Source organism: Notothenia rossii (assembly GCF_949606895.1).
Source record: "Notothenia rossii genome assembly, chromosome: 5".
Classification (NCBI taxonomy): domain Eukaryota; kingdom Metazoa; phylum Chordata; class Actinopteri; order Perciformes; family Nototheniidae; genus Notothenia; species Notothenia rossii.
This window is the reverse complement of record NC_136903.1, coordinates 14,202,552-14,226,489: the sequence shown is the minus strand read 5'-3', so window position 1 is coordinate 14,226,489 and position 23,938 is coordinate 14,202,552. Positions and strand designations below refer to the sequence as shown.

Sequence of the window (23,938 nt, the reverse complement as noted above, 5' to 3'; positions counted from 1 at the left end):
AAGAGGAAAATCACCCAACTGATGATCACAACCCGAGAGAGATGAGATGAAGCTGAGACTGGAGTCTGCACCCGGGGGGGGGGGTGTGTTTGTATTTTTCTGTTTGTGTATGTGTGTGTGTGTGTGTGTGTGTGTGTGTGTGTGTGTGTGTGTGTGTGTGTGTGTGTGTGTGTGTGTGTGTGTGTGTGTGTGTGTGTGTGTGTGTGTGTGTGTGTGTGTGTGTGTGTGTGTGTGTGTGTGTGTGTGTGTGTGTGTGTGTGTGTGTGTACTTAATGCCTACTCTTAACTCCAAAATGTTTTTGATAACTTTGCAGATTGAGATTTGTTATATAATCAACAAATAAATGATGTACTGTAGCTCATAATTATCGACAAGACTCATAAAAGTAGCTTACATGTTAATGCATTAGTATATTTTTCATTTGATTATTAATGATAAGTTATTGTTTTGTTTGAAAACTACTCAATCTAGTTTATTTTAGGTCCAAAACCATTGTTGCCTAATACATGTTTATTAACCTTAGTAATCGTTTTGGATGCTGTAGGTTGTGCTGCCGTGTAACGTAATATAATTAACAGATGACCTATGTGTTTGTGCTTATGTGCCCTTGTGCTCCATGTTCAGTCCCATAACAATAATACATACATCATTAAAGTATAAAAGCCTTTGTAGTAATTAAAAAGTATGTACATATACATCTAACCTCTATGTAATACCTTTAGTATGATTAAGCAACTCTTCAGTAAAGCTCAGAGGTGGAGAAGTACTCAGACCTTGTACCAAATATTTTGTTTTTCAATATCCTCCTGTTTCCAAACGTTTATTTAAAGTAATAGGATTAAATATACTTGAAGTGCAAAGAGTACTACTCATTATTACAAAATGACATATTTCAAATGTAAGCATATAATAATTTCATTGTTGAAATTCACTCTCTCAATGTCCTGGTATTATATGTGATAATTGCTTGTAAATTACAGCAAAATTGTGAAATAATAATCTGTAACAAACAGAGAGGCATTATGATCAGTGAATATCACATGGCAATCAAAGGTCAGCCAAATCCGTTTTGTTGTGGATACAAACTTAATGTAAGATGTTCCCTGGAAACAACACGTTTCCATATTTCAGGTGGGTTAAGGACAAAGATAAGTGCAGTATGACGCAACACTAGTCTGTGAGTGATGTCAGATATACTGATTCACATTGGAAATAATAGTAAGGTGTATAAATCAAAAACATTTAATAATAGATTATTTAAAATGGAACCAGGTAGTAGAGGTGAAATGCTTCCCCCTATTTCTTATAGCCAGGCATTACATTGCACCACTAAACTGTCAGTTCCTGAAAACCACTTCTGATTGGACGAACGGTTGAGGGGGCGGGGCAAACATTCTGTACTTTAAGCGAGAGTCGACGGAGAGTTCACCTCGGGTAGCTTCAGTTCATACAGGTTGAGTAAATCCTGCCTTATTTGCAGAGCTGAGAAAGGTCTAAGGACTTAATTCTCCCGGATTTGTCCAGAATTGACGTTCAGACAGAGGACTAAAGGGTCGGTGAACAGTGGTGCTGCTGTTAAAGGCAAGTCTCTTGAAAGAGTTGTATTTTTTGACGTTATTACTGACCCAATGATAACGCAGCATGCAGCAACGCTTAAACTCAGGTTAAAGGTTAGGCTTCACTAAAGAGGATGTCAACACCCCAAATTAATGCAACCCACACCAGTTACTTTTTCTACTTTTATAAGGGTTTCTGCCTTCTGGTAAACCAAGGCATAGACTGGAAAGTACGTATTATGTCAAAGTCAGAATATCTAATGAAACCAGCTGTTCAATTTATGCTGTATAACTTTTTCACTAAAATGTGTCAAATCATCTTAAAGACGTGCTGCGTAGTTTGCTCCTGCTGATTTTCTGTTGTGTGTCTTTGTGTGTTGTGTCAAGCTATGCTAATAGCTGGGATGGTCCCTTTTAAGATTAGCTGCAGTATGTCTATGAGTGGTTCAGTTCCAGTCTTATCTAATCAAATTTGTCATTACTGTATACGTCAGAACATTCAATATTAAAGATATCTAAAATGCGCTCCCCAACCAACCTCAATTGGATTATTAACAGTACTTCTAATTACTCTTATAACAAGTATTGTTTATGTTTATGTTATGTCTTGTCCTTGTATGTTTCTTTATAAAGCAACCTTGAGGTTATGAAAGGCGCTATATAAATTCAAATTATTATTGATTTCTACCCTTCTATTTGTCAACATGTAAACATGAACCACCCAACTGTGAAGTGCAGGTTGTTAAAAGATACAGTTTGTATGTAAGATATGCAACACTAAGCTGTCTGTGGCTCTTTACTGCTGTAACGCTGCACATTTCCCCTCTGTGGGACTAATAAAGGTATTCTGATTCTGATTCCGATTGTTTGAGTTACAGATAGCCTAACTGAATTGTTGCCAACTAAAATGACTTGTTCTTTCAGAGACAGAATGGCTGCACTGCGTCGTCTGAGGCAGTGCCACCCCACAGGCACTGCTCTCTCCCAATTTCACACGAGCAGCCATGCTTCTGCTAAACAGCATTACAAAATGCTTGTGCTCGGAGGAGGAAGTGGAGGCATTTCAATGAGTGCACGAATGAAGAGGATGTTTGGAGCTGGAAATGTGGCTGTTGTGGAGCCCAGTGAGGCAAGGATCCCGTACTAATAGCATTTGTATTAGCCTCACCTCTCTTTGTGTAACACTAAAAGATAATTCTACAGATCATGTGGTGTAGTGGCTTTCATTAATTCAGGTGTAAACTCATGATATCACTATTTTATTGTCTTTTAGAGCTGGTTGTCTAAGAACCTTTCTATTTTTCCAGATGCACTACTATCAGCCTATATGGACCCTGGTTGGTGCTGGTGCAAAAACGTTGACCTCATCAGGTCGGTCCACTGCGAGCGTTATGCCGTCTGGTGTGAAGTGGGTGAAATCTAAAGTTCAGGAAATAAACCCAGACAAAAATACCATCCTCACAGACGATGGGACTGAAGTATGTTTGCTTAGGAAACTTTTATTTATATATATTAAAATAGTGTAGAAATATAATTGCTTAATACTGAGCAAAATAAAGATTATTGATGTGCATCTAACCTTACATAGACTTTATTTCATATTTCAGATCTCTTATGAGTATTTGATTGTGGCGCTTGGCTTACAACTCCATTTTGAGAAGGTGAAGTATCCCTTTGTTCATTTATAGTAAACATATGCCCTTTTCATATAAATTAGATTAGCATTAATTGATTTGTTGACTGACAGAAAAATCTAAGCCAGTTTTTTGATAATCTATTAATCATTGAGGTATTTTTTTCATCTAAAAATTCCTTTAAAAAAACATTTCAGCATTCTCTTATATTTAGATCAAAGGACTGCCAGAAGGATTTGATCACCCAAAGATTGGATCAAACTACTCAGTCGAAACTGTGGGGAAAACTTGGAAAGCTCTGCAGGACTTCAAAGAGGGAAACGCTGTGTTCACTTTCCCAAACACTCCTGTGAAATGTGCAGGAGCCCCACAGAAGATAATGTATCTAACGGATGCCTATCTCAGAAAGGTATTTCAGAATGTAATGTTGTACATTTTGAAACTATCATGTTTGGTTCTCCAAATTAAATGAAGAAATGTTTTTGTTTCTTTCCAAGACGGGTAAAAGAGCAAAGGCCAACATCATATACAACACATCGCTCCCTGTGCTCTTTGGGATCAAGAAATATGCTGACTCATTGTGGGAAATTGTGAAACAGCGTGACCTACAAATTAATATGAGGCAAAACCTGATCGAAGTGAGGGCAGATAAGCAAGAAGCTGTGTTTGAAAATCTTGACAAACCAGGCGAAACCAAAGTGTTTCAGGTAACTATCACTGTGCCTCAACAGAAGCTTTTCCTTCCTCTTCATTTTAGTGGGAAAATAAACTCCAGTGAATAACCCTTAAAACTGATTTTCTGTATTAGTATGAAATGCTTCACGTCACACCACCAATGGGACCCAATCTGGTGGTTAAAGGCAGTCAGCTGGCAGATGAAGTTGGCTGGTTGGACGTCAGCAAAGACAACCTTCAACATAATAGATATCCAAATGTGTTTGGGATTGGAGACTGTACAAACCTGCCCACAGCCAAAACAGGAGCTGCTGTCGGTGAGTGATTATCGTGTCATTAGTTCAACATTGCATTAACGCAACTCTAGAATTCACTCAATATCGGCTTACAATTCATGCAGTCATATCCCTTTTTTAACTGCTTGTGTTTTTTGTAATTTGAGAGGGACTTTCAGTTGGTGTATTGCACAATGGCCTATTGTATTTACTGGCGATTATAAAAACATAAACCACACCCTAAAAAGCTTGTAGTGAAGGGACACTTCTCAGTATCTGCTGGATTGTATTATTATCTCAGTTCACCTCTGTGCTTTTGCTCACTTTTACGATTATATTTTCCAAATAAATGTTTTGCACATGATACAAATGCATAGTAAAGTTTAACCCTTGGATTCTTGCCAGCTGAAACTGTCTGTGTTTATGCCAGTTCCTGTCTGGTAACTGGATTAAATGATGGGAAGTGCTTGGCAACTTTAGATCACTGATGTTGACATTGTGGTTGTAAAACATTCCTTATCACTTCCTGTACAACTTCAACGTGACTACAGTAAAGAATTAGTCTAATCATGCCCACCATGTTTACATTCCAGGGTGAATTCACAAAGAAACGATTGCAGCAGCTGATGGCGCCATAAATTGCGCATCACTTGCTATTCTACCTGGTCCAATTCACATAAGATATTTACATTGCAACTCACGATTACATTGCAAGTTTTGAACCTACCTGACACTTCATGAAGGCTCAACAAAAAGAACATGTGGGAGGCCCAGATATTTGTGCTATGCTAGGCTGATGTTAAGTTTCCATGTCCTTATTCTCGGCCCACTATAATTAACCCCACATGCAAGTGGATTATTAGCATGCATAGATGGATGGTACAGAATGTATGTGTAGGATGAATTTGGAAAACTTGTTAGTCTTTTCAATTCCTAATAAGAGAATACATAAAAAGAAAAGCTTACCCTTGTTTGTGCAGCTGCACAGTCTGCTATTTTGAACAGAACCATCAGCCGAGTACTGAAAAATGAGAAGCCAGACAGAACGGTAAAACCTCCTTTCTTTTTGATTTTGAAACATGGTCTAACTTCTCAGAAGTACTTCTGTTGTAAAAATCTACAAATACATAAACATTGGTCTCCTTGTTTACAGTATGATGGCTACACCTCATGCCCATTGGTCACAAGCTACAACACAGTAATTCTGGCAGAGTTTGATTACAACGGACAACCACTGGAAACATTCCCTGTGAACCAAGCCAAAGAGAGCAGAATCATGTACCACATGAAAGCTGATGTGATGCCTCACCTCTACTGGCACGGGCTACTACGGTATGTATAACGTTGATTAACAAAATTGTAATAGTTGTTAGTATGAATCATACCAAATGTTATTATTTGTATTTATTTCTTTTATGTCAGGGGCCTGTGGGGTGGACCAGCACCATACAGGAAAATCCTTCATCTCGGGATGAAATGATACCATCCATTTGCAAGTTGATACTTACATTTCCACTTCTTTTAGGGAAAGAAGTAGCACATTATCTCCATCATTATCTGAAAGGGTGGACACTTGCGGGCTAATACAGTGGTGGCCTCGACCTCATGACTAATCATAACAAATGTTTGCATATTTTTTTAACATGTAGCAAGTAACTCCCTGTAATAACAATTGTATCTGAATCTATGTAGCTGTTAGCTGCTAATTGGTATTTTTTGGTTCATTTGGCCGCACATTGAATGTAAGGATGGCTGCATTGATAACCCCAATTATCCAACCAACAATGACATTTTTATATTCGAGCCTAGAGCAAAGGTTTTTAGAGTTATTTTTTTATTTGCCACCTAGGTGTACCAGTGTATTTTATAAGCCTTCTTCACATAAGTCCCAAAGCCGAATAGGTATAGCCAGGCTCTTTGAAAGTCATCTAACCTCTTGCTGCAGGGTATATAAGTTAATGTTGCCTACCTAGAGCCAAGAAACTGACCATTGAAATGATCCCATTGTGTATAATTATTAACAACTACAAATGCTGCCATTTTGGTAAAATTGCATGATTTTTTTTTTCACGATATTGGAGGTATACTCAACTCTACAGCTGCAAAATGTGTGTATTGGTGAAAGTCTGTTATTGTGTTTGTAGTGTAGCCATTTTACCATTTCATACAGTGTTCAGGTTTGTTGCCAGTGTGTGCGGTTCTATATTTAGTTTTGTGTGCTTCCAACATGAGGGATTTTTTTCTTGGGGAATGGCCATGAAAATGACAAGTGCTTTTCTATAATCATTCAAATGAATGTGTAAATGTATAAACCCACTTTAATTGCTATAACAGAACAAATAAATAATAAAACCGTAAATATTTCGTTAGTAAAATTCCTACCCTGTTGTCTTTGTTGTTTTTCATCCAAATAATGTGCATGACAAATTGAATGTTTTATTTGACTTACATTAGTTTTAGTGTGATAGTAGTGTCTACTATTCTTGAGTCCCTGATTAATATTATCACTTAAGACCATCGACTTTATAGGTAAAGAAACAATCTTTCACAATCATCTCTGTCATATTCAAATGTAAGGTAGACTGTGCTAAATGTGCTGTACATGCAGACCATGTTTATTCTGATAGGTGTTGTAGCAGAAGTAGGCTACTTAAGTGATTTTCAAGTTTTGCCAATTTACTAATCAATTAGATGTTGTTGAAACAATAGATGAAAAAAAAGCTATTTTAATAATGAAAACTTTTGGAACTCCTTGGTAAAAGAACAAAAATAACTGGTCCTATGTGGCCCTTCATGGAATAATGTACAGAAAAACCTACACTTGTCATGGCTGAATTTAGTCAATTTGAAAGGATCGTGAGAATGTGGTTAATCTTAAAAATACACTGAAATCGTAAAAAAAGATACCTGCTAATGCATTATAACTGTGTATTGCATATTAACAGGATATTAAGATCCTTTAACTGTAGTGTGGATCTGTATTTGTCTGTAATTCACATGTTTCTATTTCAACCATAGCAGCCCGCGTCATTCTTGAAAAGCATTTTTAATCTCAATGTAATCCTCTTGTAGTCGCACAGAAGCACCGGCAGGGATAACGTTTGGTAGTGAGCCTAGGTCCAGCTGCCCACACAACAACCATTTTTCTTCTGTTGACTCCGCTCTCCGCCACGTTGGTTCCCCGTTACGTCTGTGTCGCATTCCGCTGCGCACCACCAGCGTTATGTTTGTGATGAGGCGGGAAATGGCGTCCGCAGACATGTTTGGTCTGTGAATACCGAGCGACAGGCACCGCTGGCAGCAACAACACGGCCCGACCTCTACCGGTGGCCCGCCACGGTCGCGGCCGATAGCTGCCAACACTGCGGCAAGTTTTGAAGAGCTTCCTCGATCATCTGTAAGTAAACAACAACGTCAACATGTAAACAAAAAGGTTTGTCCCTGATAGCCTGACTGCTAGCGGCTAGTGTTAGCCCGCGAAGGGGGCGTAGTCTAAAGGCTGAAAATAATAATTATGGACTCGTTAGCTAGAGCTTAGCTATGTGATAAATGGCTTTATTTGACCGATGAATTAAAGGGCATTTTGTATGTGAACGACACACATGTTTAAGGGGACAAGTGTGAGACGTGCTGTGGGAACTGTCGTGAATAATGTCACGGCCTTGCTTTGCTGCCATTGGCGTTTTGTTAGCCTGAAAGCTAACTGTAGCTGCTTGTGTTAGCCAAGCACTCAGGAAGTGCGCCGGCCGTTGAAGCTGAATTAGTAGTGGCCAAACGGTGGCACTACAGCTTCCGTGATGTCATTTTGCCCCAAAATACTTTCCCCCATTGATTTACATTGGGAAAGACAGGTGTCTCATTCAGCGTATATATATTTGAATAAGCTCAATAAACTAACCAGCACGAACACGTGTATAGCCCGTATTTAAATCACTAGGGAATAAAAGTTGTAATAGGCGTTGAACGGTTGAACCCCGTATCCAGAGTAATGTTCTCTCTCCATTCATTTGACATGAGGCGGGGCTTAAAGAAAACTGAATTGCGCGTGCTCTATAATTAAAAGGCCCCGGATGATCCGGGTACTTTCTGAATCTTCAGTCGCTCTGTTTTGAGCTTCATGCGCCACTGAGCAACTCTCATAGGAATGAACGGGGTCCCGCCTCTGTATTCAGTTTTCTTTATACATTCACCGTGTTAACTAGCCCTATACCCACCGACAGCATATTTTTAAATACCTTCTGATTGATGCAGATATATTCAGCTGACAAGTGGCAGTAGTGGCTAAATAAACCATTGGCTTGTCCTACCATAGAAGGCATTTTGGTTTATTAATCAAACCGGAATGTAATGCTAAAAACCAGCAGCTAGCTAACGTTAGCGCTATTTGACGTTGTTGGCGTTAACAGAAATTGATGTTACATAACGACAGTGAGGGATGCTGTTATGCTATCTGATAAAGCAACAAGTAGATTACAAAGCTGAGATACTGTCCACTAAATATGCGTTTGTACCACCCCCAGCTCGATATGAACACAATGAAGGCCTCGCATCCGTTTATAATTCAGTGTTTATCGGGTAGCCTTATCGGGGAGCCCACTCCACTGACATTTGTCGCTAAAATCAACATCTGCTCTCAATTTAGTTTATAATCCCGTTACATGATTACACCACAACATCCGATGTGGTTATGACTATAGTAAACCTCTGAAATCAACAGTTCAGTCGATCTACTAAATAATATTTGCCGTTGATTTATTTATTAGGTTTTGTTATTTGTACTCCTGTCCTAACACTGCAAACTCCCCCGCTGTAGCACTAATAAAGCATTATCTTACATCTTATCAGTATCTTCAGCTGATTTGCTCCATATTAGTTATTATTATGTAACAGTTTTAATAATTTGGTATCATCTAGCACACCTATTTGTATTGCTTGTATGTCATTTTTAAATTGTACACAAATATTTAGTTATATAAATTACATGAAATTGTATGTAGTTTTTCTTTTTTTTAATAAATACACAATCTTTTCAATAATCAATAGTTTAGCAAGAATACAAAAGTCACATAATGTCCTTTACAAGAATAGACATAAACAATGTTTATTATGCTGACAATTATTTTAATGTAATGTATAGGGCAGGATATCAAGGCTTGAAATCAAGTATATGGTCAGATGCATCTTAATTACCAATTTTTTTTATCAAAGTTGTTGTCAAGCTGCTTGTGATTCGACACACTGTTACGTTCAACAACTTCGTTCTTATGATCATTTGGAAAAAAACATTTTGATATTTAAGAGAAAGATATTATCCTCACTTTTAAAGCAATATTTAAAACCCTTTTTTTTCTGTTGTCAGAATTTTCTATGTGACGGTGGAGCATGATGAAGCTGAGAGTGCGTAAAGCTCCTCAGCAGCCACCCTTAGGCCGTCTAACCCACCCGTCCCCGACCAAACGGAAACACCGTGAAGTGGAGCCATCCCCCGTGAGAGGTCGAGGCAAAATGCAGAAGAATGAAACTGGCCTGTTCTCCACTATAAAGAAATTCATCCGTGGAAATGCTGTCAAGGTGAGCTTTCGTCTGGATTCACAGTTTTGTTTTTTCATTCTGTAACAAGAAATTCACAGTTTTGTTCCGCAGTTTTGTGCCTTGGCTGCATTTTGTGATGATCATTTTAACCGGTGTCTCACACTTAATAGCTAGGAGTGTTTTTAGATGCTTGATATACATTCTAAACACACCCAACATTCTTTCGTACTGCTGGCTTTTGTAAGCTTGTTCTGGTAGTTCATATTATAATTATAAATTATCAGTTAATTGCCATCTGTAAAACCACATACGTTTTGTTAACAGAGTAGGTCATGAGCATTTTTCAACAAAGCATCTACACAATTTGCTTTGCTTTACCTTTAGCCCCTTTCAGACATGCAGCTTCACACTATTGGGAGTTTGAGAAAGGATCAAAGACACTAGATATCATATAAGATAGGATCTAGCTACATTTCTGAAACTCTACATTCAACACAGTCTCAATTTAGTGTAGTCCCATTAATGTAAAAGGTGAAGCAGCACAAGTTAAACGATGCACAGTGAAATAAAATGCATTTTTCTTTACCTGCACTCTATACATTATTCTCACTATAATAATCACTAATTGAGTCTCTTATTATAATCATTTGAAGTTTTTCTTATTTGCAAGAGACAAAAAGCCAACAAAAGCTGAAATAATGTGAACGATTTAATAACTGTTCTGAATCCCTGTTTGTTCTCTTAGGTGGAGCAGGATATCCCCGCAAAGAGGAGTCGTATTGAATGTAATTCTGAGAGCGATCTCATTACTTCAACACCACAGACGAGAGGCCTTTCCAATAAAGCAGTCCCCAGAGTTTGCCGCAAAAGTCCAAATAAAGGTAAAGACAAAAGAAATGTGTCACTTTGACTACAGCCTAACGGAGCATATAGCTCTTCCAAGTTTAACAACAAGAAAAGCTGTAATATTTTCTTTTTTTCTTTTTTAGATACAATGACCTGCAATAGTAAACCCCTGAAACCTAACGGTAAACTAGAGGTCCCCGTGGAGGTGGTGAACAGCCCGCCCCGCACCACCCTGCTGGGAACCATCTTCTCTCCAGTCTTTAACTTTTTCTCACCAGCAACTAAAACTGGTAAGAATCCTTAGACATCACTGTAAACAAATGACTTGTGTTACCAAACTATAATGAGCGCTCATTTCATGTTCAGCCACTCCCGGTTCAGACTCTCCTGGCCAAGCGATAGAAGCTGAGGAGATCATGAAGCAGCTGGACATCGAGCCGGCAGAAGAGATGCCCAGCAGCACCCTCACGTCCACAGAGGGCATCACTCCCTGTCACCCTGCACCCGTGTTACCGCAGAGGCTTCAGATGAACTCTGATACAACCATAGAACAAGGAGAAATAGTAACAGAAACGGACATGCCACCTTTAACAGGTAAAGACTTCATTCTCATCCTTTGTGAATGGCATGACATGTGGCTTTACAGTAGGATCTACTTTTGGCCACATAGATTTCCAAAGATGTCCCTGCTCTTTGGAAAGCTGTGTCGAGTCAGTTCTCAATGTCTGTGTCTTTAACAAACTGTTAACATGGTTGTAACCTCTGCTTTATGATTGGACGATAGAAAACCGATCTGAAACTGGAACTTTCAGGTTCTATGTCAGAAGTAAGAAAACTTCATTCAAAATCACATTGACAAACAAAAAACACAAAAGCTTTTGTCAACAATGTGTCATTTGTTTCACTCCATACATTTAGATGAGGGTGGTAATGGTTAAAAGATTGATAACATACTGAAGTTGTTTGCCAGCCTTTTAACAAACAACATTTCCTAAGCCCTTGAACATTATGGGTAAAAACATTTTCTTTTGTCTTTTTGTTTTAAGTTCTGATATCATGAACTGTAGTGGATGAGGATGTGTGTAAGCATATAAACAATAAACCTCAATTAGAGCTTTAGGTTTAAGATTATAAATGTTAAATGAGTGATTGACTTACAGAAGATAGAGGAAGAGAGATATCACAAATGTGACATCATGACTTTGGCTCTTCTCTTTTCAAGAACATTTAATTTAACAGATTTCCCACCTCTCTCTCTGTCTCTGTCTCTGTCTCTCTCTGTCTCTCTCTCTCTGTCTCTCTCTCTGTCCCTCTCTCTCTGTCTCCATCAGCTCCTGGCTGTATGCCGGGCGGCGTTTACCCTCACACGTTACCTGCAGCTCCTCCCGAAACCTCATACGAAGAGGAATGGGAGGTTTTTGATCCGTAAGTTGATTGACATTGATTTTTCAATACAACAGCCTTTACAAAATAAGGAGATTTAAATTGACACTTATTTTGTGGTTTCATTTTGAACTTTTTAAAAAACATTCTGTGTTCAGATGTACAGTCTCACTCCCAAGGTGACATTGCCCGCTGCATGTTTCATTTCAAACCTCTAGACGGCAGCAGAAACAAGACTTTGATCCTTTGTCTGACCACTGTGTGTGTTGATACATGATGCCATGTTGAAGACCAATGCTGTGCTTCATTTGAGCAAAGATTTGTTTCGAACAGTTGATTCACGTAAACCTCATCTTTAAATGGTTGCAGACCCCCGTAGTGTTGAAGTTAAATAGACATTTTCTTTAAGTGGTGAAAAGACAAACGTGTTGCCATTACTTCCTTTTTTTTCGTCACAATGCCCAACCCAATATTTAAAATGTTTCTTTTAAATGTAGTTCTTTGTTGACACATCCTTTGTTTGTTTTGTTACTGAGGGTCTTTTTATTTGCTTTAAGGTACTTCTTCATCAAACACGTGCCTCCGCTGACAGAAGAGCAGTTAACACGCAAACCAGCGCTACCTTTGAAAACACGCAGCACTCCAGAGTTCTCTCTCGTCTTGGATCTGGTAAGCAGTCTCAAGTACCTTGTGATGTATATTCAAATCAGAAATAATGTTTTTTGTACTGATTATTTCTTTGTTTCTGTTGTCAGGACGAGACTCTGGTCCACTGTAGTTTGAATGAGCTCGAAGACGCAGCCCTGACATTCCCTGTGCTCTTTCAAGATGTAATATACCAGGTAACAACTGTTAACTGTCTTTCTTTAATCAAATGATCTACCATGTATCTGTTGCATTGTTAACATTTAATCTGCTCTGTCCTTTTATGTAAAGGTGTATGTTCGGTTGAGGCCCTTCTTCCGTGAGTTTCTTGAGCGCATGTCTCAAATGTATGAGGTCAGTTGCATCTTTTATTTCCAAAATAACAGTTCATATACCTGCTCTAAATTTACGTTTTATTCAATTATTGATGCTGTCCATTACAATTTCAGATTATTCTCTTCACGGCTTCAAAGAAGGTGTACGCCGACAAGTTGCTCAACATCTTGGATCCGAAGAAACAGTTGGTCAGGTCAGTGACGACACAAGACTCTGACGCCGCTTTTAAAGAGCAACTTGCAGGTTTTTTTTTGTACTACATTTATGCTTAACCTTGCCTGAAAATTACAATTAAAAATGTTAATGCAGGATTTGATATGTTTTACAAGACGTAAGGGCAGGAATTCAGAGGAAAAGGAACCGTTTTGAACTCTGCTACTAAAAAACGCTTTTTTTTAACGTCATACGTCAAACGCGTCATATTACGTCACATGGGGGAGTTAACTTTCTCGGACTCGTTCTCTGTCCAATCCGCGGTAGTAGTTTGTAGTTGGTTTGAGCGGTTGTGATTTAGTGAGCTGGTATTTTTTCGGTAATTTTACATTGCATTTCACCATTTGTAATCATGGTGAGCTTGTGTTTGTGCAGGTTGCACAAACTCAAGCCTGTCAGGAAATCGAGTCCACAGTTTCCCTCACGGGAAAAGAACCGGAGCTAGCGTTTGTTCCCGGGTGCGTTGTGTGAGGTGCATCCACCTCCCTGCAGCACATACTCCTCCTCCAAAGCTTTATCAAGAAACCGTATTACATCTCTCTCCCCCCCTTCACTGCTCTCTCTCTCTCCCCCCTTCGCTGCTCTCTCTCTCCCCCCTTCGCTCCTCTCTCTCCCCTCCGTTACACAGCACCGTAAGACGTAGTGTGGAGTTGCATTAGGTAACGCTGTGGTGGCTGTACTCCTCCAGCCGTCTCCTTTGTGTTTGTTTGTTTCCCCCTGTCTGTGTTGTTTGTGTGTGCGTGGTGGCTGTCACTCCTGGCTCCCGGCTCAACCTCCACTCACCTGCTGCAATCAGCTGTGCACCCTCCCCGACTACACACCTGCTTTCCATCAAGCCATTTACAACGGCATATCAACGGAGGCTCCACAACCTTTCTCCGCCAGATCGTCAAGTATCAGCCGTATCTCGTGTCTCTCCTCCGGTACACAGCACCGTAGTGTGGAGTTGCATTAGGTAACGCGAGATACGGCTGATACTTGCGCATTAGTTTCTGTTATGGATCAGTATCAACAGTCCTGCCAGTAACGTTACTATATTATCAATATTACTTTAGTTATAGCCTGATATATGATAGCTAACTTTACAATGTTGTGATGTGACGTTAGCTAACATTCTGTAGCTAACGCCGGTCACTCACCAAGATAGCTGCCCAGTTCTCCACTGGTTCTCCTCACACCACAGCTCAATTTCTCTCCGATGGCCGTTATTTCTTCTAATCCTTGGCTGCTCCTGGTCTCTTGGACGCCTAGCAGGCTCATAATTATAAGGTTGTGGTCTGTCATATGCATTCGAATATTCATGTTCAACCTCTTCTGTGTCGAAACTAGCATTGGGATCCATGTTTATTAATACGTTACACCTTCCGCTCTCCCCCTTGTTTCCCCCGTGTTACGTCACACGCGGGAGGTCACGTGCGGAGGCTTTTTTATGCGGAAGTGAAAATGTCTTACTAAAACGACGCCAGATGTCACTGTAGTGTATATTTCTGTATATTTTTGGGAAAATCTAGTGTATTCATCATTTTCATACACATTTATTCACTGGTGTCTCTAACCTGCAAGTTGCTCTTTAAAATAAATTATTTGCTTCTACTGAATTAAATCTAGAGGAAATGTTGTCCAAGTTTCACCAAGGAAAGTAAACTAGCTTTATTTTAACTCAATCTTGAAAATTAATAAGGATATCAGGGTTCTTACGGTCATTAAAAACCTGGAAAAGTCATGGAAATTCAAAATGCTAATTCCAGGCCCTGGAAAAGTTATGGAAAACAATATGTTTCCCAAAGTTCTGGAAAAGTCATGGAAATGTAACTAAAGTTGCATCAAATATAATTTATATTTTATGAAATCGGCAAAATAGTAATACTATAATGATAATAAATACTGTATAGTAATTAAACATAAAATGGCATTTAACTGACGAGGTTGCTTCCGCCTGTAGAAGCTAGTAAGCCTACTATTTGATTTGTTTTAGATAGGCACAACTGTTTGCCATGTATATAATTGTTATGTTCATAAATGTTGTATGTGACGGGACTACGGATAGAAATAAGCTCAAAGCTCAAATCCGGCTCATTTACATTTAAAAGCATTGTTTTGTTTAAAATGTTCATTAATGTGCACTGTCCCGGTTCAAATAAACGATTAAATGAAACATGTTTCTTATGCAGATCTTATTTTCCTGTTCCATGTTAAACTAAACCATTTTCAGTGGTACGCTGAGAAAGAGTAATTTTTTGGGTCATGGAAAATTAGGTAAAGGTCATGGAGAAGTCATGGAAAAGTCATTGAAAATCATTGGTGAAAAAGTGTATGAACCCCGGGATATACATTCAGCTTAAAAAAATCGCTATCTATTCAAATGTTTTGAACAGTCTCAACAATGAATAATGCTGCGTAACACCAAAAGTACTTCCTCATTGTTGTTCTTTTTAATAGATGTCTGCATATTGCTGTTGCTGGTTTTCAAGTTGATCAAGTTTGCTTGTTGTAGAAGGCTAGCAACATTTGAAACGAGCATCAATAGTTTGTTGACGTTCGTGCTCCTCCACACCTCTGACTTTAATTCATATTTAGCCATGAATATAACATGCCTGGATGGACGCTGCAGTAGCTTCCTCTTCCTTTGTCCAATGAACAAATGAGAAGAACTGGTTATGCATCGGAAAGCAAACAATCTCTGTTCAAATAAGGCGCTAATCCTTTAGCTGCTTTATACTTTCTATGAAGTCTTGTCCCCGTAAGTAGAAGTGTAAATTCTAGTCACTTAACTTTAAAGCAACAGGTCAAAATGATTATACTGTTTTTAAAAACAAGTGAGGATAATCACCACATTTAATACGCAATGCTTTTATCCAGAATATGTTTTTTTATAAATATTCGACACCAAGGAGATTATGCTATCACTTCCTTTTTGATCTAAAGAACTTGTTGAAAATGTATTAACTCAGAAATGTTTTTGTTGTTTTTAGACATAGGCTATTTCGTGAGCACTGTGTGTGTGTTCAAGGAAACTACATTAAAGACCTAAACATTCTGGGACGGGATCTTTCCAAGACCATAATAATCGACAACTCACCCCAAGCCTTCGCCTATCAGGTAACAAGTCTTTATCTACTTGATTAATCCTTTTGAAATATAAGTTGTATTTGACTTTTGACTCAGTGATGCTACAGCACAGATACTGTGTCTTTTGCAGCTTTCCAATGGAATCCCTATAGAGAGCTGGTTTGTGGATAGAAATGACAACGAGCTTCTGAAGCTGGTCCCTTTCCTGGAGAAGCTGGTGGAGCTGGTATGTATCTAGCTCTTTATCACCATAAGCTGACAAAAACACTATTAACCCCTTCAGGGCTCGACATTATAAATGGCCCGCTGGCTCGTCAGCACTATTCAGACACCCCGGGCCAGCATAACGTACTTTTCACTTGCCCGCTCGGGCCACTAAAAATATTGCTTTAAAAAAAAAATGGTTCTGTGGTATAGGTATTTTGACAAGCAATTTTGTTCAATAGTTTCGTTTATTAACGCTACAACATAGTGTTTCGTGACGCGGTTGTCGTTGTTGGGTGAAAAGCAAACAGCTGTTTTAGCTGCGGAGCCGAGCGCAGCGCAGCAGTCTCCCGTGTGGGAGCGCGCTCCTTAACTGCAGACTTTAGCGCCACCTAACCATTCGCCAAAATGTTTTTAATACCAGCGGTAACCGGCCAAGCGCCAGGCAAAAAACAATCTTCAAATAAAAGAATGTCACCGGAGGAGTTAAAGGAGAGCGACAGGGAGTAGGAGAAGAAGAGGGAGAGAAAGTTTCGGCAACACTGGCTTGATCGATATGATGCCAATATAAACAAGGCCTTCTGTCGGCTCTGTACATCAATGCCGACCTATGCTGACAAGTAAGTGAAGAGTGGAACATATAAAGGTATTGGCTTTAGGGAAATGTCCCAGAAGATTAGGAGAATGAAGGTTCTAATCTAATCTAATCTATTACATAGCCATTACATTTCTAACTCCTAATGACAGGAAGGCAGAAAGCGCATTATACAAATAATAATACTCATAATAATAGCAGACATTTTTTAACAATGACCACAATATCATTATTTTAATAAACCTAATATGAACAATTGAGGAAAATGAGGAAGAAGTGATGATTCAAATGTTGTAGTAAAGTAGTTGTAGCATAAATTACTATTGCAACAAATGTGTTCATTTTCTTCATTATTAGCCGATTCTTTTGGACGAATGCTCCGGGCCAGTGGTTACATGGTGGGGCCAGTGAGAATGTTACCCTTAATGTCTACCCCTGCCCTCAGCCCCTTCTGGTTATTCCAACGATAATATTTAATATATCATTTTACACAGGAACTTAATTCCATTTACTTATTAGCCACTTCATTAAATAAGTGCAAACTGGTATCCATGCCGTGTCGTGAGATCAAACATCTGACTTGGCACCCAAAATGCTGTCAAGACTTTCGTGTATAAAGGCCATGCGACGTCCATTATTATGACCCGTAAAGAGGAGAAGGGAAAAAAGGCCCAGAGCAAACCAATAATCTTCCCTGGAGATCTGAGTTGGTGCCATACAAATATTATTCCAAGACTTCTGGTTGGCCAATATAGCAGGTAATATGCAGTTGGAATTTCTACGCGACAAGTGAAAGACTTGACAGATTGGCACCTAATTTAGACCACAGGCGACCCCTGCAGGGAGTTCATGTCATAATATAGGTTTTCTGCTAACCAGCATCTCTGTGACATCCGGTTTGATTTGTCTGCCTCTCCCGTTGAGAACCATAAAACTCATACGATATGTTTTTGATCCGTTTCCCTCTTTGTCACAGAATGAAGATGTCAGGCCGCACATCCGAGAGCAGTTTCGTTTGCACAACCTCCTTCCTCCAGACTGATGACCTCATGTTCGTCTCTCAGTTCAACATGGTATCAACATTGGAAACAAACAAAAAACAGACTCCTAGAAGAATATATTAAATGGATTTCTCTTTGCAAACATTGCCATTATTATATACATTTTTAAATCATGCAAAAACATTGAAAGATTTGTTGAGTCAAAAAAAGCCCTGGATGTTTTTATACAAACACAATCAGACCAGATTCAGAACAAACTGCTCGCAGCGGCAGACTTTCCCTTTTCGCTCGCTTCTTTTTAGTGCACCTTCCTGGGAGGCGGCTTCCTGGAAGGTATTCTGTCTTTTAAGAACCATTTTGGATTGACTAACTGAATGTCACGCAGTGTTGGATTTTATGGACCCTGGTGGCTTCGGCCTCACCTTGAACAGCCAGTCAAACCTGTAAAATATTCACTCTATTTACCTGTAAATATATGTACATATTTTTTTTTTCTTCAAGGTTTTTAAGTCCTTTTTATTTTGACTTCGGATTTTAGTATGTATTCTTCGATTCGGTTGCTTTTATAAACAAACAAAAGGTTAGTGTGTTTTGTTTGAAGTTGTTGATAAACGGCTGCATTTCTGTTGTATGCCTGCATTATTCCTGTGATGCTTTAGTCCATTACAAGCAGTTGTCTGTAATAAGGTGCAGTTTAAAAAAAAAAAAAGTCTCTTTGGGAGGAAAGTGTTTCTGAAACAATATTTTAATGTAATGTAAGCTAGACTTGGGTCACAACTGAATACAAAGCCATAATGGCAGAATGATAATTTTGAAGATTTGTATTTGACAGTCCATTTCTGATTTCGACACCTCGATCGTCCTCTTTAACGAGGGCTGGGGTGGGGGGGGGGTTCAGGCATCTTGCACTTTGACATCCAGCCCTTTGTAAGTTGATGTAAAAAATCTTGTCACTTTTCTATACAGGTGTGTATCACCTCAATTTGTTATGTGGGGGGGGGGAGATAAAATTGTAGCACCAGCAAATTGCCAACATGTTTGCTTTGAAATCTTGTTTTCCAAGACGTCTTGTATGTGGGATCTTTACGATGTAGGAGTCACAAGTTTTATTCACTATTGAATGATCACTCCTGTTGTATTCAGTGTTACTCAATGGTTTCCTTGAAAATAAATACATTTTTATACGACTGAGAGCCTCCTAGTAATTATTCAAATGCATGTTTTGATTTGGCAATGTGGATTTTTGCCCCAGGCAGATGGTATGTTGTTCTAGTTTAGCAATACTGTAATAAAAGCATGCATGATAATGGAGCTTGTCACCTTGGAAACAAAATATCAACTACAATAATTCTTATTTGTTTTGTTACTGCATGGAAATACTCAAGTAAATACAAGGACCTCAATATTGTACTGAAATACATTTAGTAAATCAAAGGTTTTTAATAATAACCCTAGTTATATTTCCCCACTGCATTTGTGTTTAAAAAGATACTGCCACACTGCAAATACTTTGACACTACAGAAGAGTGACTGCATAACTTCATTCATCAGATTACTAATAGAGAAAGTGATTTACTGACAGAATACTTTAGACACACTCAAATTGTTAAATGTGTTTTTGTGAAACCTTTTTAATATAATGTAGCCTATGGTGTAAACACTGGCTCTTTTTTCATCAAGCTTTGAATACTAATTGGATGAGCTGAGATAGGGTAACTATTCCCACAAACTAATTATTTAAATATCAAATGTGTGACATCATTTCAGAATGTTGGCTTGACTTAAAAATAAATGAAAAAATATGATATGGATATAAGGTAATAATAATAATAATAGTAATACAATATTAATAATAATAATCATAACTATTATCATAAAACCATCATTACATGTCTTGTTATTTGAACATTGAGTTGTAGGATTTTTTTTTTGTTGCTTTCTTTTCTTTTCACCCTGGAAATGGGTGTATGTACATATGTACATTATGTTTGTGTATATAGATGTTTAATTTGTATGTATTTAATTATGGATTTCTCTTTATCCTGCAACTGGATGACTAACGGGTGGGCTCTGTATAAGCTATGCTTTCTGCCCTCCCGCTTCTACTAATTATGTTTATTGCTCGGGTGTATAAACTGGTCAACTTGTTGAAATAGTAGAATAATAATGGTAAATTAAGTGTGAGGCAATTTGCAATACGTTTAGTTTGAGTTACTTTTCAAACTCCAAAAATTATTAAAACCCCTTTTGAAGTTCAATAAGGTGGTAAATATTTGGCCATCTAACAATCCCCTTGTGTCTGAAATACTGAAGTGGAATTTATGAATGAACTTATTGTGTTCTGCAGCTTCTTGGCACCCTGTAAAAAGGAAGCCCGATAAAAAGAATAAGGCATTTATACTGACACATCCAGTGTAATTTAATACATATCCAGTGACAGTAGTCTCCTTTTATTATTATGTACACACCGGTCTGAGTTTTTATTCAGAGATACGGCGCTGCGAGATGTCCTGATCAGATAACATGCTGATGTGTTGATCCTTTTGTTCTTTTAACAAATAGGTCATTACCTGATTGTAGGTTTGCACTGAATTGCCCCTTCCAGAGGTCATGTGACTCCAAACACAATGGGGGCCAGTCTTCATTAGACTTATCTAACAGGTGTTCAAAAGAAAGAATTATTTCAAAACAAAATCACACTGTTGATAAGATAAGACTGTGTATTTAGAGTGGAAACCCCTCTGCCCTCATCTATTGGCTGCTGGGTTGGGGGTGGAGGTTGTGGCTCGTAAACTATGAAGTTAGTGTGTTATCCCGGGGGCCCACGTGTATATAAGAGGTGCAGACAGGTGTTCTCCCCTCAGAATAATCAGGTTGATGAATAATGTGGATGCTCTTCTTTCTGAGTGCCTTGTTGGGGATCGTGGGGTCACAGGAAACGCCCTCTGCTGCAGCTCAGCAGCTCCAGACCCTTCACTGCCCGCCCTGCGAGCGCATACACTGCTCCACCCGCCGGGCGCTGAAGCTCCAGTGTAAAGGGGGCATCACGACAGGTGTGTGTGGCTGCTGCCCCGTCTGTGCCCGGGCGGAGGGGGACACCTGCGGGGGGACGTGGGACTATCTGGGCAAGTGTGACGAGGGCCTGCTGTGTGTTTACCAGGAGTCAGGAGCAGAGGACAAACCAGACACAGAGCGCAGAGGCGTCTGTGAAGCGGGTGAGATTAAAGTTTATAACCTCAATTAGTGTCAGGCAGGTAATGTGATGACATTTGAATTACTAATTATTTGGAATATGCCACGGTGAGCCAAATGTTTTCATAGGTTCTAATTTAATTTATAATAAGACACAGCATCACAACAGTCAATATGTACACAAAAGATTAATAGCATTACCCAAATGTATAAATACTCAATTACAAGTAAAAGCCCTGTTTTCAAAATGTTACTCAAGAAAAAGTAAAGAAGCATCATTAGAGGAATGTACAAAAATAATTAAAACAATAAAGGTGTCAATCATGCAGTAGAATTGCTCCTGGCAGTGTTATACTTATATTTACTATATTCATTGCAATATTTCTACAGATTCATTCAAATATAAGCTGCATTTTGTCACATGACTTTATTCAAACAACTCATTCTTAAGGCTGTCGACTGGATGACCCTGTTAAAAACACTAAAATAAATATTAACAGAGAAAAGTAAAGAAGAAACAAATATATATACATATGTGCTGCATATTTAAGTTGTTAATGGTTGAGGGAGAGATATGTGTACTTTTTGTCAGTTTGAATCATATATATTTAAAAAAAAGTCATATTTATTTTAAATGTTAACTACGATAGCCATGAAATAAATGTAAATAAAAAGATGTTCCTCTAAAATCCAACATCAGTCACTATTGTGGTGGGAATGGCGCCAAAATGGTGAATGTAGTTTATGAGGTGTGAAGCCTGATAGTGTGTCAAGGCTTCCTTTGATTCAAAGGGTTCTTCTATCAGTCAAACCATAATGACGCCTCTTATCTCCTCAGGGTGAAAAGAGTTGTCACCGTCATTGATACGATATCAGACGTAGCACAAGATAAGACTTTTTATATTTTGTTGCTGCACAATAAAATATGTAAATATGAAAATGTACATATCTAATCGGCCATGTGAGTTGCAAGTCCTACACTTTCTTATTACGTTTTTAATGTTGTTTCGTGCAGTGATTGAATCATTGGATCCAGAGAGCTGTCACCCAGAGTGCACCAGGGAGTACTGTCAGGCAAACCACACGGAAATCTGCTCTGCCAGGTAACAAAAAATAACCAAAGAAAGACGATTTCCCTATGATATCTCCCCTTTATGCATTGCTAACAGGAATCTAAATGTCCTGCACTGTAGGCTTGTCTCTCTGGAGAAGACAGCATGCCAGGGCTCCTGCCAACACACCTCCTGTTCAAGCTGTCTGCTCCTGAAACCCCCATCATGCACTCAGACCTGCACCCCCGCTGACTCATCGTGCCTGCGCCAGTTTGGGAAGTGTGTGCACAATCACCTGAAAGCCGCTCATAACACTGTATGCAACAACAACCTGCAGGTAAGAATACATCACATCAAAAAGCCTTCATTAAAAGTATTTCTGCATCATGCTGTGCACTTTACTCATTAATCAAACACTTTGTCTTTCTTGTGTTTCTTTGTAGAGTCATCCTGAGGGGCATTTTCTGTGTCTGGTCCCCGCCTGTCCAAACACAGTGAAGGTGTAAAAAGAGTACATTTTCATTGGTTCATGTAGCAAAATGGAAAAAGGCAGCTATATATAAACTTTGTGTATAACTTCAATATTTTTGTATCAAACAATCCCATTTGTAAGCAATGTTAACTGAATAAAAGCTGTGAAATGTATAAATGTATAAATCATTGAAAATAAAATGATGTGTCGTGTCACTTGATGTATATCATTCAATTCAAATTCAACTTATTATCGGTTAGATTGTGTGCTCCATGTTGTTACATTGCTGCACAACACATTTCACCTAGTGGACACAAAGTTGAAGATTCATAAGATTTAAGATCAGATCAGATCTAAAGTACAAAATCAACCTGCCTTGTTCATTTCTCTTTAAAAAATGATTCTACTTCGTATATTTGGACTCGATTAATAGTACAGTGCAATAGTATTATTATTAGATAGAGTTTTACAGCCTTTGGTACAGACCAAAATATCTCAACTTGGAAGTATAAAAAAAAAACTAATCACATTCAAATAAGCCTCAGCAGTACTTTGGATAAAGTGCTAATTAGCTAATTTTAGCATGCTAATTGTGGTTAGCTAAGATAATGAATAAGGTCAACAAAACCTGCTTAACTTCTGCATGTTAACGTTGTGAGCATGTTAGCAGGTTGATATTAGCATTTAAGTTTGACAATCATGAACTAAGACATGTGCAATTGAATAAGTAGAAGCAATGCAGAAATATTTATATTTCAAAAGAAAGAAAAATAATCTTGAGGCAGAGAAATTAAGTGGAATAATTTGGTTTCAACAATTTAAATGGAACCATGAAATCAGTCTGGCACTGTTTCCATTTTGGGAGTTTTGTCTGGGTCACAGAGGAAATGAAGTGTCTGGAGTCCCCTCTGCCATCACTGCCCCCCTGACAGATGATGGTTATTGAATAACATACAGTTTATGAGGCAGCTATAATGAAGCTTGCACAGAAAGGGAATAACATTTGGACTAACAATGGACAGTTAGGTCTTCAGAGGAGAAACAGTGTATCTGAAAGATTTCCCTACGAGAAATATATGTTTTATACCAAAACAAAGACCTGCATTTTCTGTCATCTCCGTTTAACTTAGTCAGTCAGGTGAATCGTTGAATAAATAATATGCAGCGTTAAATCAGACGGAGAGGAGTGTGCAGCAGCTACTTGTCTTGTATGTGCTTTCAGTATTATACAAGCAATTATGCAAACATTGATGAAAA

General features: G+C 38.6%; 3 protein-coding genes across 5 annotated transcripts; all 3 read left to right on the top strand.

Moving 5' to 3' along the window:
* The first annotated feature begins 1,413 nt into the window (after positions 1-1,413).
* sqor (sulfide quinone oxidoreductase) lies at positions 1,414-6,522 on the top strand. The gene is made up of 10 exons (XM_079684101.1): positions 1,414-1,582; positions 2,482-2,686; positions 2,865-3,035; positions 3,165-3,218; positions 3,406-3,600; positions 3,689-3,898; positions 4,000-4,183; positions 5,122-5,189; positions 5,295-5,473; positions 5,564-6,522. The coding sequence occupies exons 2-10, from the start codon at positions 2,489-2,491 to the stop codon at positions 5,619-5,621; spliced, it is 1,317 nt and encodes a 438-aa protein (XP_079540227.1). The 5' UTR covers positions 1,414-1,582; positions 2,482-2,488; the 3' UTR covers positions 5,622-6,522.
* A 688-nt stretch (positions 6,523-7,210) lies between these two features.
* ctdspl2a (CTD (carboxy-terminal domain, RNA polymerase II, polypeptide A) small phosphatase like 2a) lies at positions 7,211-19,152 on the top strand. 3 transcript variants are annotated; one of them, XM_079684093.1, is made up of 14 exons: positions 7,211-7,538; positions 9,501-9,712; positions 10,419-10,554; positions 10,663-10,809; positions 10,901-11,113; positions 11,304-11,345; positions 11,851-11,944; positions 12,460-12,571; positions 12,658-12,744; positions 12,839-12,901; positions 12,997-13,076; positions 16,069-16,195; positions 16,296-16,391; positions 17,941-19,152. In XM_079684093.1, exons 2-14 carry the CDS (start codon positions 9,524-9,526, stop codon positions 18,004-18,006), a joined length of 1,452 nt encoding a protein of 483 aa, XP_079540219.1. In that variant the 5' UTR covers positions 7,211-7,538; positions 9,501-9,523; the 3' UTR covers positions 18,007-19,152. The 3 variants fall into 3 exon arrangements, with proteins under 3 accessions (XP_079540219.1, XP_079540220.1, XP_079540218.1); XM_079684092.1 differs by having other exon boundaries at positions 7,214-7,538; positions 10,886-11,113; XM_079684094.1 differs by lacking the exon at positions 11,304-11,345 and having other exon boundaries at positions 7,213-7,538; positions 10,886-11,113.
* A 1,641-nt stretch (positions 19,153-20,793) lies between these two features.
* LOC307040898 (insulin-like growth factor-binding protein 4) lies at positions 20,794-22,896 on the top strand. The gene is made up of 4 exons (XM_079684111.1): positions 20,794-21,180; positions 22,173-22,260; positions 22,351-22,546; positions 22,653-22,896. Exons 1-4 carry the CDS (start codon positions 20,850-20,852, stop codon positions 22,713-22,715), a joined length of 678 nt encoding a protein of 225 aa, XP_079540237.1. The 5' UTR covers positions 20,794-20,849; the 3' UTR covers positions 22,716-22,896.
* Positions 22,897-23,938: the final 1,042 nt, after the last annotated feature.